Source organism: Poecilia latipinna, unplaced genomic scaffold (genome assembly GCF_001443285.1).
Source record: "Poecilia latipinna isolate Pla-1442-1.1 unplaced genomic scaffold, P_latipinna-1.0 Scaffold218, whole genome shotgun sequence".
NCBI classification, from domain to species: Eukaryota; Metazoa; Chordata; class Actinopteri; order Cyprinodontiformes; family Poeciliidae; genus Poecilia; species Poecilia latipinna.
The window spans coordinates 431,489-450,624 of record NW_015112834.1 but is presented as its reverse complement, the minus strand read 5'-3'; the positions used below and the strand labels follow the sequence as shown (position 1 = coordinate 450,624).

The window sequence follows — 19,136 nt, the reverse complement described above, 5'->3', positions numbered from 1 at the left end:
CTCACTGCTGTATGATGGGCTCGTCCCATCTCAGGACATCCCGCGCAGGGACAGCAGCCTGGTGACGTAAACATGCCTGAGTTGTGACTGGTGACCGTGCTCGAGCTGCAGGAGGACGGAGCGCGTGCCCACTGGGGGACATTGCTGCTTGTTCTCTTCCCCCCTTCAGCACATAGTGGACCGGCCCACGACAGAGCAACAGGAAAACAGCCTCCTCTCTTCCTCCTCCTCCTCCTCCTCCTCCTCTCCTCTTCTCCCTCCTCCTGCATCGCTCCGAGCGGCTCGGCTTCTCTGCTGGATGTTTTCACTCTGAGCTTCGGGCCGCTGTTTCCAGGTAGGACCGTCTTCTCCGTCTGTTCTTTCATCAGTCCTTCCTCCTCTCTCGTCACCCGCATCCCCGCATCCCGCACATAACCCGCAGCATCCTCCGCGCGCCTCTTATTCACCGTCGTTTATCGCCGGAAAACAAACCAAATGGGGCTTGTTTGCGCGTGCAGGTGAAGGTTCCGGGCCTCGTGGCGGGGGTTCTGCTCGGGGATCAGGTGGACCGAACAAAATGAATTAGATGTGTTGAAACGTCACTTTAGCAGTACATCGCATCTAATTGTGAGGGGAAGGCCTTCACATGGGCTTTTGTCTGGTTCGAACATCTCCAGAAGATGTTCACCCTGCTGCTGCCATCACCAAACCCGCAGACCTCAGGCTGCAGCAGCGGGGAACGGGATCCTTCCTGATGGGTTAAACTGGGAGGTTTGTGTAACTCATTCATGCTGAATTCAGATGTCAGGGTGAGGAATGATAGATTACGGATTCAAAGAAATGGTTAGCGATCCCATTTCCATATAAATCTGTTTTTTAATATTTATTAATTAAATGTTAAAAGTTCAGGAGAGCTAAAGGAACAAAATAAAGAAATTGTTTATAACTATAAAATTTTAACCTTGATTAGTTTTCACTCAAAACTTTGAAAACTAAGGTCAAAAGAACTGAAAGTTGAGTGAAATGAAACATAAAAGCTGCAAATCTTTTTCACAAGATACCAAGAGTTCTTGAAAACACATCTAATTCATTTCATTTTTCATGTATCAAAGATAGATCACATGCATTTAATTGTCTCAAATTTCATTTGCTTCTAAAATATAAGCACAATCTAGATTGTTTTTAGATGAACACATTATCTAAAAAATGTGTTTAAACATGGTGACTGCTGATATCCGTGAAGCAGAATCGAAAGATTTGAACCATAGAGAAAAAAATTCTGTCCCAGACATCTTTTAGTGCAGAGTTGAAACAGACAATCTTGTTTTAATCAAATTAAAAGTAACAACATAAATTGGTCTCAGTTTTTTATGTTGTGAAAACAAATGAAACATGTACAGATGAAGCGACTGTTTTTGGTGGATTAGAGGATTTCACTAAGCTTGGTCAGTATTCATAGATGGACTATAGTTGTTGAATGGACCCAGTAATGTGGGAAACATCCTTCCTGCCTGACTTTGTACATTCAGCCGGTCTCTTGTAAGTGTGTGTCCCATTATGGAGCACACACACCCTGAGCCGAGCTCCATCACTGGCTTTCTGGCAGCTAAAAGCTCTCGGTGATAAGACTATCAGCCGTACAGACACTCAGACTGCAGCTGCTTAGATCACTGTCAGGCACACACACACATTATTACTCAGTAGTTTTACCCACTTTACAGTTACCAGCTACAGGTTAGTGTGGATTTAATGACCCAAACATATCTTTGTTGCTTCACTTTTGGTTGTTTTAAACCTTAATATACAAAGGGGAAACAACAGGGAATCGATATTCCTATTGATTATAGATTATTTAAACTAAAATCTTCTGCTTTGCAATGTTTAAAGAGGCCCAAAGAGCGAGAAGCCTGCACAGAACTGAGCCACCAAACACAAGGAGGCGTAATGACGGTACACAGGAAGTGACAACACATAGACTAAAGAACTAAAAAATAAAAACGGCAACAAGCAAAAACTGATGGGTCTGTCCAGCAGTCATGGAGCAAAGGGTGTGGTTCACCCTGGACAGGTGCCAGTCCATCACAGGGCAATGCAACTCTTCACCTCACACTTAAGGGAAGTTTAAAGATTCTAAGTAATACATGGATGTTTTTGACTGTTTCCTGTGGGAGGAAACCAGAGTACCCAGGAAGAACCCACACATGCACAGGGAGAACATGTGAACTCCATGCTGAAAGACCCCAGGCTGGGATTCGAACCCAGAACCTTCTTTCTGCAAAGCACCAGTGCTACTACAAGTGCAGTCACATACACTGATAAAAAAAAATTATTAAAAAAAATTTAAATGACCAAAAAGATACAGAAAAAGTGCTATGGAAACAATTCACCACATGGATTAAATAGTGACAACAAAGAAATGACATAAACAAAAAGTTATCCATAGAAACTTAAATTTGCAAAACACAGCTGCTGGGATGTGTGTGTTACTGATGCTTACAGATGTGATGTTCTGACACACAGTTAGGGCTGCCTGCAACCTACAATTAATATAATAATCGATTATTCTATCAATTGTTGTGACAATGAATGGATTTTTTGGACTAAAAAATGGCATATACCACAGATTTTTTATTCAACAACTTATCCCTTTTGTATATAATAGAAATACATTAAAATATGCAAATAAACAAATTCCTGTTTTAAACAACAAAATCAACATTTTATTGCTTAAAATTAATTAACAGCATTCCTTTAGTGAACACCTTATCATTGTAGCAAAGGATGCATCTGCAGCTAAAACATCACCATGTGAAACTGTGGGGCTGATCTGGTGATTTTTATTTATTTATTTTTTTTGGATTAACTGATTAATAACTGGACAGGAAAAGGTGTTTTTTTTTTTTCTTCAGAATTTGAACCAGGTGAAGCTAAAGCTCCGAATTAATGAGTTCAGAAGACATTTACACAAAGACATTTTTTTTATTTTTATTTTTTAGCTCAGTTGCAAAATGTAGATGTTTTTAGTACAGTTTTGGCTTAATTACTGCTCTGATGTCATTTTTTTAACAAATGAGTGTTTTGAGTTTGCATCCACCAGTTAACGATTAATTGATTACTAAATTAATTAATGATTATTTCAAAAATGTATTCATTTTTAATCATTCCAGCCCTGCACACAAGCTAATTTTCATTTTTATGCTAACCTGAGCTAACATTGAGAGTTTAGCTTTAATCCAACAGTTTGAGATGGATTCCTACTCCAATAGTCAAATAACCTCCTTAGCATCAAACACACCTTTTGTTTTTTTTCTTCCTCCTCCAGCTCTTCTTCTCCTGGTATAATGTTTGTTTATGGAGGTGCTTGTTCACCGTGAAGTGTTGTGGTATTTTGACAGACAGTGTCTGGTGAACGATTCTTCCCGGTCTGCTCAGGTTGGGGTCAGGTGAGGCCAGCAGGGAGCTCCTCTCTGGCTGATACCTCAGCAGCTTTAGGTTGCAGACATGAGCTGCTGGATGCTGCTGGCTGTGTTCCGTCGTCCCTCTGGAGGGAGGAGTGTAACCACAGCAGTAACAGTTGAGGAGCGCCTGGGCGTTGGCCCGGCTGGAGGAGCTGATAAACAGGAGGGGAGGAGGGAGGCAAATGAAAAAAGCTGCTTCACAGGAAGTCTGGAAGCTTTAACCCCTCGGCGAAGCATTAGCAGACAGGCCCTCATGTTCTTAAGATATAAGGTGTAGTTACTGTGAACGCAGCGCCTCCCCCCCACTCATCCACCCTGAGCTGTCCCTAGAGGAGGCTCGGATAACAGCCAGCCCTGAAACTGACTCAATGGCGTCTCAGCCTCCTTGCCCCGTTGTGTCCTCGTTCACCTCAGGGACAAACTGTCCATGTGAGAATGAAGGTTTGAAACTGGAGTGCTGGTTCTGTAACACAGCTCAGATGGAGCACAGCATCCACTAATGCTGCTTAGCAAGGCATTTAGCAATGACTTATGGATGTGTTTGTGACAAGATTATAGGAAATATTGTTGAAATTTTAAATCCTTTTTAACAATCAGAGCATCACTTCAGTGTTTTGCTTATAAGAAACTAAACACACACACGTCATATTTAATCCTATTAGGTTTTGCCAACATCATGTGTCTTACCCAGTGGCACATCAACATGTGGCAGGAAGAACCTGGAATCAAATGCCGACTCCCCCACTGTGAAATAAACTTATGATTCATGTAAAAAGATTCTAGAAAATGATTTATGAATTATCGATCCGATCATTATTGAGAATAAATAATTCTGTGTTTTTCTTCTATCTGTTAGCTAGTTGCTAAGCTAAACATAAAGGAAATTACATGTTAGGAAATGCAAATGAGAGCTAGGGGTAAGGGATGACTCACTAGGTAACGCCCTCTTCGGGGCGTAGCTTAGACAGAGGCTAACAAAGCAGATCACCAACTGTTCTTGGGTGCCATTTTTGTCTTGCTAGCTCTTAAAGGTAGCATGTGAAATGGACCATCTGTATTTTGGTATTAATAAATGGAATTCATGAATTCAACTCACTGACTCTAATTTAACTTCACACATCAAGAACTCAGCATGGAGAATGGCTAATTCTCCACAGCATGTACAAAATGAGCCAAGCTGCCGAAGTACAGAATAACAAAGTGTAAATAACAAAATGACATCTGCTGCCATTGTTGAGAACAAAATATTAACTGGTTGATTTGATCAAAAACTGATCAGTCACTAAACTTGCCTTTGCCAGATTTTTTTTTACAGTTCTCAACATATAAAATAATAATAAAAATGCTGTTAAACTTTATGTTTAAGCTTTTTCCATGGAAAAAGCTTTTCCATGGAAAAAGCTTAAACATAAGAAAATTGTCTGGTTTATGCCACCATTTTTCTCTTTCCCCCTGACAAATTATAAGGGAAGGAATCAAACATGGATATTCTCTGCTACAACTAGTCAGCCAACCTTTCAATCAGTCTTTTTCATGAACACATGGTGTCTTACATTCTTCTAGCACGAATGTTTTTAAGTAACTGTGTCTCTATGTTGCTTCCTGTTTCTGGTTAAAAGCCAGGCTGTTTTGCTGTTGGATAATAACAGAGAGCTTTTTAAAATCTCACCCTTCATGATGTTCAGCTGTGGGAAGAAAATGTCGTAATATGCTTCTCACTCAGAATCAGGATCTAAATGAGTCAGTCCAGAACTCATTCATGCTAAAATGCCAGGCTCTGGTGACATGTTGGGAAGGGAAGATGTCACTGACTCACTGTCTGTCCTCCTATCCTCCCCCAGCTGGTTTAAACTGAGCAGAAGGGCAGTCTCTCTACAGCCATGCAAAAGGTAATTCATTTTCCTGTATCATCAGTAACAGTTAAAAGGGAAAAAAATGTTTGGGACTTGTGAGTTTGGAACCAGCTGAAACATCTGAATGTTTCTGACTGTTCTTGCAGGTGGAGGGGCGTGTAACTCCTGTTAACCTTCCATCATCTAGGGGCCCGAGCGCTCCGGGGTCTCCTGCCACTGGCATTATGGTAAATACAACATAGACATGTTCCTTCTTTCATTTGGAAAAATAGACATCTCTGTCAGGTTTTCTTTGTGTGCAGGATCTGAGTGATGCAACGTCAGGTTTAGTTCTGGGTTTCATGATAATAAATGCTTCATAGACTACCTGAGTCTATCTCAGAGACTGTATGCTGCAGACTTCGTGTTCTTCAAAGCCACTTGCATACAAATTGCTGTTGTTGCTGAAATTCCTCTATCTTCTGTCTGCAACACATTCCTCTTACTAGCAGTGAAATACTCTATGTGCGTGTGCGTGTGTGTGTGTGTGTGTGTGTGTGTGTGTGTGTGTGTGTGTGTGTGTGTGTGTGTGTGTGTGTGTGTGTGTGCTTAGGCTCGTCTGAATGACCAGATGGTTGGCTACAAAGACCTTGCAGCACTGCCCAGAGATAAAGCCATCCTGCAGGTGGAAAGGCCCGACTTGATGACCTATCAGCCCCACCTGAGCTTCTCACCACTTGACCCGCCACGCAGAGAGGTACACACACACACACACACACACACACCATTACATGGGTAGCAGTAATGGGAGACCTGCTTACCTTGCATGCATAAGTACACTTAGACTGCTCTACACCTGTAATGTTTCTACAGGTTTAGAGAATTAGTACCAGAGTACTTAACCATTAAGTGGTAATCTTTTTGTCTTTGCAGCGCTCTATGTCCCCTCCTGCCATGTCTCCCTCCAGGTCTCCTGAGGTAGGATCTGCTACAAGCTGTATAGATGCTACAGTTTATGTCTTCCTCTGATGTGTTTGCTTCAGATTAAGTCGTGAATTGTAACTTTTTTGTTCCCACTGTCATCACTGTTTTCTGCCTTGAGAAGTCAATGGGTGAGAGGCAGGATACACCTTGGACAGTTCAACTCCAGACAGAAAGCCATGCATGCATTGTCCCAGTGATCATTTACTGTAGTTCATGTTTTTGAACTGTAAGGAAAAACCTGGAATTCCTAGAAAAAAATGAATGTGTCCATGAGAACATACAGCAAGGCCCCAACGTTGATTCAAGTCCAGGACTGTTTTGTTGCAAGACAACTATGGCACCATACTGCACATATATACATAAAATATTTATAATTATATCCACACAGAGATATTCAAGTTTCTGCACAGTGTGCTGGCTGTTTGTTTGATTGGAACTGTTTGGGTATTCTATACCCGTAAGTTTAATTTCAGCCAGTTGCCAGTGGTACATCCTGTGCAGCAGATTATACTTCAGTAATGATTTCTGCTTCTCCTCTGCTTTAATAGTTTGTTTATGTTGCTATAGACGCTGTCTTAGCATTTCTGATCCACTCCAGGAATATTTTCTTGCTGGAAGGTGTCTCAAATGTTCTCTCAGCCATACCTGATGCCAGCCTCCTGGTTTTATTCAAAGACAAACCTTTCATAGAATTTCAAAGAGAAAAACTGTTACTTTTTGATACCACGGGAAATGTTTCATGTTTCTGTTTTTTGGGGTAGCGGAGGGGGGTTACTGGTTTCTTTTGTTGCTTCAGTGTTAAGGATCTGTTAGAGCTGTTGGCTCAATTATTTTCCTTCAGTAGTTGGTACCACAGTAGATCGGAGCACTGTGTGGTTCAGAACTTTGCAAGTAAGAAGCACATCCTGACATGGGAGCACAAACCGACTGTCAGATTACCATAATAGCTCTCCGTGTCCGTGAAGCTAAACAGATAACAGTAGTGTTAGCTTTAGCTTATGTCATCTGGGAGGCTAAGTGCTTCACTGTTGCAGATGCAGCTTTATTGACCTTTATAAGTTGCTGTAGCATTAGCTTGTAGTACTGCACAGTCAGCATGTGGCATCCTTCAGGACTTTACTTTTTTCTGTTTGCCTCCAAGAAACCTCCAAACACATAAATATTTGGCTTCATTTTAGCCTTATCAGCTAAGTAGGTTACTATGTGAACATGTTTTTTTGGGGGTGGTCTGGGAACTGCTTTATAAATATCTTATTATTTTCTAGTAAACTGATATTTTTACTATTTGTAGAAACTGAGTTTTGACAGATTTCTTCTTAGTTGTCTTGTTTCTGTGCCTCTGCAACTCCTGTTGGTTCTTGTTGCTGTACTCAGTCTTACTGCATGTAAATGAGTATTTTGGTAAAAATCTGTTTTGGTCATTTTGTGATGTTTCTCACACAGTAGATGACCCTCTGGAGACCCTTCTGATATGTCCCACGCCTCACTTGAAGGTCTTGCCCTCAGCTGTTTGGTCGTTTCACTCATTCAGATTTTTTTCATCAGATTCTTCACCATCAATTGCTGCTTTGTGTTGCTCATAAAGAAATGTGACACTGATTTGCAGTTTGCCTGGAGGGCCGGGAACTGAAGCAAACGGGAAATAGAACTCCTCAGTCCATAGTAACTGTTACTGCAATATATAACAGCACTTTTATTTTGGAGCTGAGCATCATTCTGTTGAGATTTCCCACGACACAAATAATTTGTGTCTGAATTAAAAAAAGAATTTATTTTTTTTAATGTTTTTTCTTCCAACACCATAAACCAGTGTAAACAGGTCTGAGTTTTGTGTCAAAGTGTTGGACACTTTTTGTCTGTTAGAAATGTTTTGAATTACCCAGAATACATCTGTAGTATTGTACTGTAGCCATCCCAGCCTGTCCATGGATATTGTTTCCTGCAACTGTGGAGAGAGCTTCATCTGTTTAATCTGATTGCTGCTTCCTGTTCAGGTGAAAGGTCGCAGAGCAGAGAGCGACAGTGGCTCCCCTGGAGGATCCACGCTGCAACTGCAGGCAGGTCGCAAGATAAGCACCAGCCTGCAGCATTTCCATCGACCAGGTAACTAGTGCGCGCACACACACATACACACAAATACACTCGCACAGACATAATAAATGTGGCTATTTTCTGGATTCCTCACTGACTCCATCCAGAGAACATCTGCAGTGCTGTCTTTGGTTAAAGATATATTAGCCCCCACACTAAATGAAAGACAACCTGACATAACTGGTATTACTTTAAATTGTTGGGCCCAGCAACCCAGTGAGCCGTCAAGATGAGTCGTGTTGAATCAGGTCCAATGTCATGCAATGGTAGAAAGGGATGAATGTGTATAAAACCCTCAATACTCATTAAAATGCTAACATGAGCTATAAAACTATAAAAGCAGCAAATACATACTAGAAGGACATGTTGTCTTCTTTGATCCTGGAAATTTTAATCTTTCATGTAGTTCCTCTGTCATCCACCATGGGGCGTTGCAGCAACTTCCCATCACAACTCTAAAGTAAACCCAGCTGCAGCTTAACACTAAAGACAGTATCAGTACATTCAATGATGACTTTTTTTTCTAGGTAGAGCTCAATAAATGAAATATATGTTGTTGTTTTAACAATTTAATATTTGTTTAGCAGTTCTTACTGACGTGTGTGGTGTTGATCAAACACTCCTGCTGCCACAGACTGTAAATCTGATAAATCTGATAACAGAAGCTGTTCTTCTTCTCTTGAACTTCCAGATAATGGCTCCAACATCTACAGGAAGCCTCCGATCTACAAACATGGTGAGCTCTTGTTTCTCTCTGTCTTTTTTTCTGTCTTTTTTCTATGAAGCTGTTGTTGTTGTTGCTGCTGTTGTCACTCAGATGCTGTTCGCCCCGCAGACCTTAACAAACCGTCAGAGGGCAGTGGGGTCATTCAGTCTGCCAAGTTCCCCGCCGCCCAGCCTCCAGACCCCAACCAGCCCTCCAAGATTGAGACAGAGTACTGGCCCTGCCCACCTTCACTGGCTGCTATGGGTAACACACACACACACACACACACACACACACACACACACACACACACACACACACACACACACACACACACACACACACACACGCACGCACGCATACACACGCACACACAGGCACACACACACAAAATACACACTTATCATTCCTATAGTGACCACTCATGGTGAGCATCTTTAACAATGATGACCTTCACAGAGATTGAGTGGAGGAAGAAGAAACTTCAGGAAGAAGATGAGTTTGAAGTCGTGACAGAAGAAGAGCAGGAACAGCAGGAGCAGGAGCTGGAGAAGGTCTGGACCCATCCTGACTGTTTACACTTTAAGTTGATTCATTAGACCTGATTCTTTTATTTGTGTTTTGTTTTTTTACAAGTGGAGAATCAATGTAGAGCAAACGCTAACTTTTAAAAACAGCATTTAGGTAGAAAATATGGAACTTTTACTGTGAAAGATATAGAAACATCAAAAAGTATTGACTGACTTTCTTGCCATGCTTAAATTCTTTTGAGTCATCAAACCGATCTTAGTATCAGATATAATAATATTTAATATCAAATATAACCTGAATAGGTGTGAAAAGCTTTTACAAAATGATGAAGAACAACTTTCCACAAAAGACCATTCTGGCTTTTTGTGGAAATCAGAAACAGTCAATGGCAGCTTTAGCTGCACAACCAGTTCTAATGTTTGGTAGAAAACCGTTTTTCATCCTAGCTAGCTTATTACAGGCATATATTGTTAGGAGTGTAGCTGAAGGAAGATTTATTTAATTTCAATTTAATATTATATTATTCAATGATCAAGTGTTTCTGACTCTGACCATAAGTTTTCTTTTAGTGGCCAAGATTCTCTCAAAGGATTCTGGGAACAGTTTGATGAACTGAAGGGAAAAAAAGAGACATTATTGCAATTGCATGTTTCAGCCTGTATGTATAATTTTCACTTGGATGAGTGAAAATCCCAATAACCTCCAGCTTGTGCCTCAAACTGCTGTCTTAAGAAATGTTGAAAAATGTTGAATCCAGGCTGCTGAATAATAACCCTGGAAAATAGCAGCTCAAAGGCTGCATGTATGTAAACTTGTGAGCAGTGCTGGAAGTGTTCTGCTTTATCCTCCACCACCGGCTGTGTTCTGTCTGCAGATCAAGTCCAACCTGGGCCGTTTGATCCTGAAGGAGGAGAAGGAGAAAAGCATTCACATCAGGAGGAAGACACAGTCTCTGCCAGACAGAACACACATGCACAGCAGTGAGTCCATCGGTTGTCTCACACGTCTCCGCTCCAGCTGAAGAACCGGTCAGACCCCACTCTGTTTCCCTCTCCTCATCAGGTGTGTCAGCCAGTGCATCAAAGTCTCCGTCCCGCTCCGCCCTGACCAGAGTGAGTGTTACTGCTGGCTTTTAGGCCAGCAGCGTCAGACATCAGCCTCCATATTTGCTCCTGGTATCCTGAATGCTTCCTGTTCTGCTGTCCTTAGATGCAGTCAGCAGAGTTTTCTACAGATGGAGATAAAGGACGGCCAGGTGGGAGCGTTTTAGAACAACCTGAACACAACAGCAGTCCAGTCAGATCATTTTGATGCAGAAATGGACCCTCAGGCAACATAGAGAAACCTCTATGTTGTCCATTGCTGCTGTTTGTGGATGTTGCTTCTGCAGCAGATTTAAACATACCAGAGGCAAATACAAAGGTTCCGGCTCTGGACTTATGCATGTAAATAGGAAAATTACAATTAATTGGGTTAAAATTTTGTAGCTACTTAATCAAAAGTATATATAGCCACTTTATACGTGTTCTCCTGTTGGTGTTATTATAGCAGCAAAAGTAGTAGCTAACCTTTGAACCACAAACTTTAATAAGGTTTGTAAACTATGCACAGATTCCTTCTACTTCCCAGCTCTATGCTGGCTCATATTAGATTATTAGTGGTTGTAACATATCCATACTATATATGGACAATATACTGAGGTGTGAATACTTTTGCAAGGAACTTTATTTAGAAGGGAAGTTTCAGGAATACCTCTAGTCCCGATGAATCTCTGTGATGATGACTTCCTGTTCTCAACCTCTCTGTGTCCTTCCTCCTTCTGTCCTGGTGTCCTGCAGCTGCTCAGGTAAGTGTGTGTTCATGTGTGTGCTTATGTGCATGGCCATGTCAACACCCTGCTGCTGACCCGCTGCACCAATCTTTTCACACCATGTTTCTGAACCACTTCTAAACCAGTCTGAACCCCATTTGGCCAGCTTTTAATGGATGGAGTATGAGAGAATACTTAAGCCTAAAGAATCAACTCTTTACTCTTAAGATGTTCATTTATTTGGTGTATAAAGGTACATTTATTTATTGCTTCAGTTTAACTTTTCATTCACTATTTCTTTTTCTAACTGAGTCATCATTTATTTACTGTGTTATGTCTATGTTTTCAGTTCTTTCACAGCTTTCTGTGTTTCTGTCTCATGTTCAAGAGAAACATCTAGCTAAGACATGTTTTTATTTTAGGCAGTAAAGCAAACCTAACTTTAGGGCTGAAACAATTAATTGGATTAATCGGATTAATCATGATTATTGATTTTTGAAATAACCATCAACTACTTGATTAATCATTAACTGGCTCTAAAAATGGCCATTTCCTGAAACAACACATTCAGAACAGCAATTAAATCAAAACTGTACAAAAATACATACATTTTACAAAAACTTATTTTTCTGTAAATATGTTCTATCCAGAACTCCTCAAGTGTCAGTTTTCGTTTCACCTGGTTCAAATTCTGTAGGAAAAAACAATCTCCTATCAACCACATTTTACTATCCAATTAATAATTAATTAATCAGAGACATAATCACCAGACCAGCCCTACACTGTGTCCAGTAGAAAGGCCTTTAGCTGCAGATGCATCGTTTGCTACAAATGATCAAGTGATGCTAAAGGAATTCTGTTACTGCATTTTATACAATAAAATGTTTTTTAAAATGAAGTGAATTATTTGCATCTTTAAATTTATTTTTAATATTGCATAAAATATGCTTATTAAGTGAGTAAATGAAAAAATCTACAGAATTTGACAATTTTTTCTCAGATTAATTGAGTGTCACATCAATATCAATTAATCAACAGAATAATTGATAAAGCAATGGATTATTAAAATAATTGTTAGTTGCAGCCCTACTTAGCTTATTTTTGTGTAGCAACACAAGCAATCGATCTTTTCCATTTAAATTATGATATGAAACATCTAGTTTCTGGAACATTAAACTTGATGTTTCTGTGAGGTGAAACATGCAGTCTGAAGAGGAACTCAAGAAACTACAGCTAACCTTCAGCTTTAGCTGCTTCAGGACCTAACAGGACTCTAACAGTGTGACTCTGCTCAGCTTCCTCTGACATACTCTTTGTGTAGTTCATATTTTAGCAGCTATTGGACAGGGTGTGTCTGAAATGTGTGTGTGTGTGTGTGTGTGTGTGTGTGGGTGTGTGTGTGTGTGTGTGTGTGTGTGTAGAATGGAGAGAGCCGGAGAGATCGCATGGATAGAGGGAATTCCCTGCCGAGCATCCTGGAGCAGAAGGTGAGACCTGCTGAAAGGGTTAAATCCAGACCAGCCTCTGGGTCTGTGTTCATGAACACTGATCTCAGAGCCAGCTCCAATTATTAAGGCTTTTACATTTTAAAATGTAAAGTCACTTTACCAGCAATCAGGAGAAACAGGAATCAAATTTGTACCTTGTTGGGTGATTGGTGGAATGAGATTCAATAACTGAGAAGATGGATATGATTTCACTGCCTTCTAAGAAACAAAAAGTACAAAACATATTTCTTATGCATGTCAATGCTTTGAGTTAATTTCTTTGGAAACAAATTAAAAAGAAACTTTTAACGTGTTTAAAGGGAAACAATTAAAAAGTGAAGGGAACTACATTTCCCTAATTTTCCTTCGCCTACTGATGGAAATGTAGAACTTATAAATAGTAACTAATACTTATACATACACGCACGCACACACCTACATGCACACACACACACACACACACACACACACACACACACACACACACACACACAGTACAGCACAAAAAGGTTTAAAAATGTTGTCAGGTTGCAAACATGACTTATTCCACTGAGATTTGGAGAGTGACTGTGAATATTAATGGTCCAGTCCTGCCACAGCGCAGACTGCAGGCTGGATCTAGATGTGGACTTTGACTAGCTCGTCCTAGAATAAGAATATCATGTGAGTACCTTCTGCATTAGGAGCTCTTCTGTATGTCCATCCATCTGTCCATCAGCTCTGACCAGCTTCCCTGTTTCTACTGAATAAAAGCATCCCCACAGCATGATGCTGCCTCTATCATGTTTCATAGTGAGGATGGTAACAGTTCAGTCTCCTTTGAGCAGACCCCCTTCCTCCATATGCAAACAACCTTCAAACAACTTTTATAAACAATATATTTTCTTTACATATTTGTTAAAACTGCCACCATGTCTTCTCAACACAATATGAAACATAATCTATGAAAAAGATCCAACTCCTCCACCTCCTTCCTGTACTCCTTATGCCATCTGCAGAAATTCACCACTCGGTCAGACACGACCTATCAGAGCCAGGAGGAGGGTCTTAGCGCCGTCAATCACCCTCATTTACTCTCTGCTCAGAACCTCCCCCCTGCTCTCTGCAAGATGATAGTGGATAAATTTCCTGTAATGGTGAGATGTCTCTCCACCATTAGCAAATTGAGCAGCAAGTATTTGAGCAGCAAGTATATGAGCACGATTGACAGCACTAAGGCCCTCCTCCTGCCTATGATTGGTTGTTTCTGATGGAGTGGTGCGTTTCTTCAGACAGTAGTAGTCGATTAGGGAGGAGGTGGTGGAGGAGTTTTTGTTCACAACTTGATGGTCTCATGTTGTCACTGTTACTGTGGTGACAGTTTTCACAAATATGTGAAAAACTGATTTTTTAAATTTTTTATAAAAGTTACATCCTGCAGCTTTAATGCCACTCCATATTCTCCTGAAGTGGATTCAACCATGTGTCTCCTCTGATACAGAATACATCCCATTAAAACACACTGAGGTTTAGCTTCAGCCATCCTATGCTTCCATTTTGACTCTACTAAAGGAAAGCAAATGACCGGCTGAATGTTCTGCTCTCTGTTCAGATTTATCCATATGAAGCCCTGATTGTAACCCACAGAGGGCGCTGTAAGCTGCCCCCTGGAGTGGACCGGACCCGGCTGGAGGTGAGCATCCGCCCGCTGGGGGCAGCTTAGCTTGTGAGAACAAAATAAAATGAATCAAACACTCTGTCAGGGGTGTTCAAAGTGTGACTCCAGGGCCATCTGTGGCTCATGAGATGATTTTGTTTGGCCCCTGACCACAACTCAAGAATGGTAAAAAATACAAATAAAATTTGCCAACAAAATAGAAAACAATTGATGAACCAGATCATTTGGAAACTGTCAGTTTCCAGATTTAAGGCAACAGTCTGGAGTTCGTTTAAAGTTGTGAATCTTTAATTATATACAGATTTCATAACATATGTTGTTTATTGTTGCACAGATAAAACAAATTAATTTTTGCTTTTTTAAATGAATGAATTTAGTGACCCCATAGTAATTTAAACTGACCAGTCTTGGCCTCCAGGGGTAAAGGTTTGGATGTGGATTAAAGCTCGTCCTGCTCGTCCGCTAGCTGAAGGCACTTTAACCAACTCTGGGTCCTTCCTGTCCTGACAGAGGCATCTCTCCCAGGAGGAGTTCCAGGAGGTGTTCGGGATGCCCATCGGCGAGTTTGACCGCCTGTCGTTATGGAGACGAAACGAACTGAAGAAAAAAGCCTCGCTTTTCTAACAGGAAGTGACCTAATTCCCAACCAATACTTGATGAAGCCTCTCCTCTGCAAGGAGGAGGAGCCAAAGAACAGGCCATAACGTCAGCTATCCAATCAGCAGATCAGCAGACCCCTGCCCCACTAACAGCCCCCATCCCTGGAAGACTGGATCAGAACGTCTGATGACGACGAGTTGTGCTCAGATCTAAACTTAAGCGATGCTCTGACATGTTACCAGTACTGCACTTATAACCCCCACTGCTTGCAAACCATTCCTATCATATATCCTTCACCACCACCACCATCATCATCATCATCATCATCATCATCATCATCATCATCATCACCATTGTTAATGTGACATTTAGTCTCACAGAGTTACACTTCCAGAGGTCACCATCTTGAAGAGAGATCAGCTGTTATCTGTAGGAGGAACTCAGGTTTCCTGGTACTGTGAAGCTGCTGCTAATCTGTGGGTTGAAAAGAGGCCGACTGCTGACCAGTAGCTGCTTCCTACAGGAGTCCCTCAGTCTGTTAAACCTCCTTTATGTCCATCCAAGACTTATTGTTGTGTGTTACACTTACTTTCCTTCCCCATAGTTCTTTTTGTGTCAGTTATTTCTAAAGTGGTACTTTAAGAGTATCGGGGGTTTTTATGCCTGGAGAGGCAGCTTAATGTCTTCCTGCAGATGACATCACTTTCTTATTTTGCCGTGTATGTTGGCATATCTAAAGTTCAGTCTTTCATGGGTCAAAACGTGAACAAATGAACAACAAGTCCTTTCTTGTGTATAAAGGAAATGTGTTGCCACTGTTTTGTATAGAGTGTGTGTTAGGTTGAAGAATGTTACTGCTTAAGGACCGCATTGTATAAATTGTCAAATGCATTATTTTTTCCGTACTTAATGAGTATCTGACCATCGTAGGATGAAGTGTAATGTTCTATAGTCAGTAACACCACAATAATTATGAGCTGAACTGATCAGAAAGTTGCTTAACCTGCCTTCCTATTGGAGCTACTTTGAAGATCCAGCAAACTGAGACTTCAGTACAAACTGAGTGTGTGCATGATGTAACATGAGATCAAGTCAAATTATTATATGGATAAGCTGTATTGAGTATAAACTTATTTAACTTCTGTACAATACATGAATGGTGTCTCAGAACTGTGACTCTAATGTCATGAAATATTGTTCAAAAATGTAGCAAGCCAGTTGAACTGTACTAGATGTGGAGAGGTGACTGTTGTCCAAGCTGTACGTCTTCATACACCATAGATATGGGACAGTGTGAAGGATTTATAAATCAGAACCACAAATCATGACTTTACAGGAAAATCCCACAAATGTCAGATTCTTTTACACAGGAACCACTCCATCTATTTATTGATATTGAAATATTATCACAATATTCTAATCGCTTTCAGTACCATATATTTTGAGGTGTTAGCTCTTTCTGATCGTCACACTTTAAGAAACAGGGGGGGAAGCAAAAGAAATATGTTAATGCATTTACTTGTAAAGAAAACTTACTAATAATGAGCTTCTGTTGAATTACTAAAAATCCTAAGATCCAAAAGTTTAGTTTTTGTTAGTGAGCTTCTTTAACTTATAGATGTTGTTTTTGAGATTCTCTCGGTTCACTGAGCCAGCTGCTTCCTGTTGGCATGTGAGAACCTCACCCAGCCCTACTTCTTTCTTTAACTCAGCTTCTGAATTGAAGCCAATAATATTCAGATGAAACCTGATGCACATAGATACAAGGAAAACCTTTTGGAGTTTTATCATGACCAAATCGATTGGACTATTTACTGTGTTTCTATTAGGATACGAAGTGTTTCCTTTAGTAACATCCAGAGCATCAGTGGGCCATTCTGACTGATACTTCAATTAGTGTAGGTATGCTTTAATTTGACCTTAACTGTATTATTGTTAGTAGTGGTGGTAGCAGTGTTAAATGCATGACCCTAAAACTAAAGACAATATTCTGTAAACAGCTTAATCCCAAACAACGTCCCAATGTGGGACATTAAAACAAGCTAACTTGTTGTCCAAAGCTTAAACCATTAAGAACTCAACTTTAGAAAAGGAAGATTTTTTTTCTCTGAATAAAAACAATGGCCTTTAACATTGTCATTTTCAGGAAGGGTTGTTAGAACGTTGGCTGCAACCTTGAGCAAATGTCCCTGAAAGTAAAAAAATAAAATGTTTGAGAAACAATAAAAGAAGGTTCTTTTGTTGCCCTAAAGTGAATATAGATAGTAAAAGAAAAGTTTCACAGACAAGGAATCTCTCAAGTCACAGACAATGCTCAGTTATCCTTCAGTAACCTTTCCTAAATGCTTTCTTTTTTAATTTTTTTAGCCAACACTCACATTAGCTCACCAGGACAGTGTCTGTCTTCATCCAAGCTAAGGTTAGAACTGAACGAAAGAACTGAACTAGTTCACAGTTTGAGAGGGAATAGGGAATGGGTGGAAATCTACTTGCAGTTAAGTTGTAATAGTAAGACTTTCTCTGCCACGTTGTAGTTCACAGGTAATCCAAAAGAGGGCAATCTAAGATTTAAAGAAGCCATCCTGCCTGTTTGAACTCGCATGAAACTGGAAGCAGCTTCATGGTACCAGTCCAGTCTCTTCCTGATCCAACTCTGACAGCTTCCTGCTCTATCACTTGAATGACGGCCGACTGAAGGAGACTTCACCTTGTTCAGTAGCCAATTGTGAATTTATTTATTTCAGGCAGCTTTATTTATAGATTGTGTTTTTTCTGTGAACCATTTTGTTGGAGACTATAGTCCTTTTTTAATGAGCACTGATGTTAGTATTAATCACATTAAAGGGGTGGTTTTTGCTCATTAGGGTGTCACTGGTACCAGTAAAGGACACTGTGCTCAGTTTGTGTCATATGACTTGAATAAATCTGTTGAACTGAAAACTCGTTTTTAGTGTCCTTTCTTTAATTCTCTGTGTCCGGGCCATTAGCTGAACTCAGATCAGTTCACATAGTCCTATTACAGACGTCAGATGGTTATGTTCAAAGCTTCAGCATTTTCTGACGTGTTTTATATTTCCACAGAGCATATTTAATTTGGACATCATTTTATTACAGTGCAGAATGTTCTCAGGAGAACGCTGACAGCTGTGGGAAAACCGTCAAGCCTTACCTGACTGCATAGACCACAACATAACATTTGTGTTTTAAAGATCTTTATGCAATGTTGTAATTTCTGATATAATGAAGTCTGGATTTCCATTAGTTATAAGTCGCAGTTATCCAAACTTAAAAGAAAAAAAAAAAACTATGATTGCATGACACACTAATGTCGTCTTTGGATTCATATCCCTTTGCTGCCTCAACGTTCCATCCTATTATAATTGGTTTTTCAGATGGTCTAGAAAACAGATGCCAATCAGAAATGTCCTCAGAGTGCTGGTTGTGGCTGAATGTATTGATAAAACAAGAAATCAAACTGTTAAAATATAAATAATCAGCTGTCTCTGCATTCCATGAGTCCTTGAAATTAAATATTGAACATTTTTTGACATTGATATAAGTTGGACTGTACACAGATAAAAACTGCTTTGATTTGACTGATGAAATTATATTTAAGAGCATAAGTTAACTTGAAGGTTTAAGTCCATCTAGAGCCCAGATGGCCACATACGTAGTTATGGTGACCCACATCTGGTCCGCGGGCCTCAAGTTTGACACATGTAGTTTAGAACCTGTTAGGTTCTATCCTGTAGTAACCGCTCTGAATGTGCTTTCTGATCCCTGCACAAACGCACACACACAGATCTGATGTTCCCAGTGTGTGTGTGGTTACCACGGTTTCCAGACGGTGATCAGGCTGCGGAGCATTGAAACGCCCCCGCACTGTTCAAGGTTTCACCATGGTGACCTTCTCCGAGCTGCGATGCAAAGGCTCCGTGTTGCTAGGAGACATGAGGGTCGGCAGGTAGAAGCAGAGGATTCACACACACACACACAAGATG

General features: G+C 40.4%; 1 protein-coding gene across 5 annotated transcripts; it reads left to right on the top strand.

Annotated features, from left to right (window-relative positions):
* The first annotated feature begins 18 nt into the window (after positions 1-18).
* Positions 19-18,075, top strand: dmtn (dematin actin binding protein). Of its 5 annotated transcripts, none has more exons than XM_015031823.1 (16): positions 23-334; positions 5,279-5,326; positions 5,437-5,517; positions 5,883-6,026; positions 6,203-6,247; positions 8,248-8,356; positions 9,036-9,080; positions 9,162-9,314; positions 9,510-9,604; positions 10,456-10,561; positions 10,641-10,693; positions 10,791-10,836; positions 11,420-11,427; positions 12,813-12,878; positions 14,470-14,550; positions 15,046-18,075. In XM_015031823.1, exons 2-16 carry the CDS (start codon positions 5,318-5,320, stop codon positions 15,157-15,159), a joined length of 1,155 nt encoding a protein of 384 aa, XP_014887309.1. In that variant the 5' UTR covers positions 23-334; positions 5,279-5,317; the 3' UTR covers positions 15,160-18,075. The 5 variants fall into 5 exon arrangements, with proteins under 5 accessions (XP_014887313.1, XP_014887309.1, XP_014887310.1 ...); XM_015031824.1 differs by having other exon boundaries at positions 29-334; positions 10,644-10,693; XM_015031825.1 differs by having other exon boundaries at positions 31-334; positions 9,180-9,314.
* The last annotated feature ends 1,061 nt before the right edge of the window (positions 18,076-19,136 follow it).

Excerpts from the sequence above, each read along its gene's own strand:
- dmtn (XM_015031823.1), top strand. Across the intron at positions 10,694-10,790 it reads CCCGCTCCGCCCTGACCAGA|ATGCAGTCAGCAGAGTTTTC; the intron begins GTGAGTGTTACT and ends TGCTGTCCTTAG. Across the intron at positions 12,879-14,469 it reads CGAGCATCCTGGAGCAGAAG|ATTTATCCATATGAAGCCCT; the intron begins GTGAGACCTGCT and ends CTCTCTGTTCAG.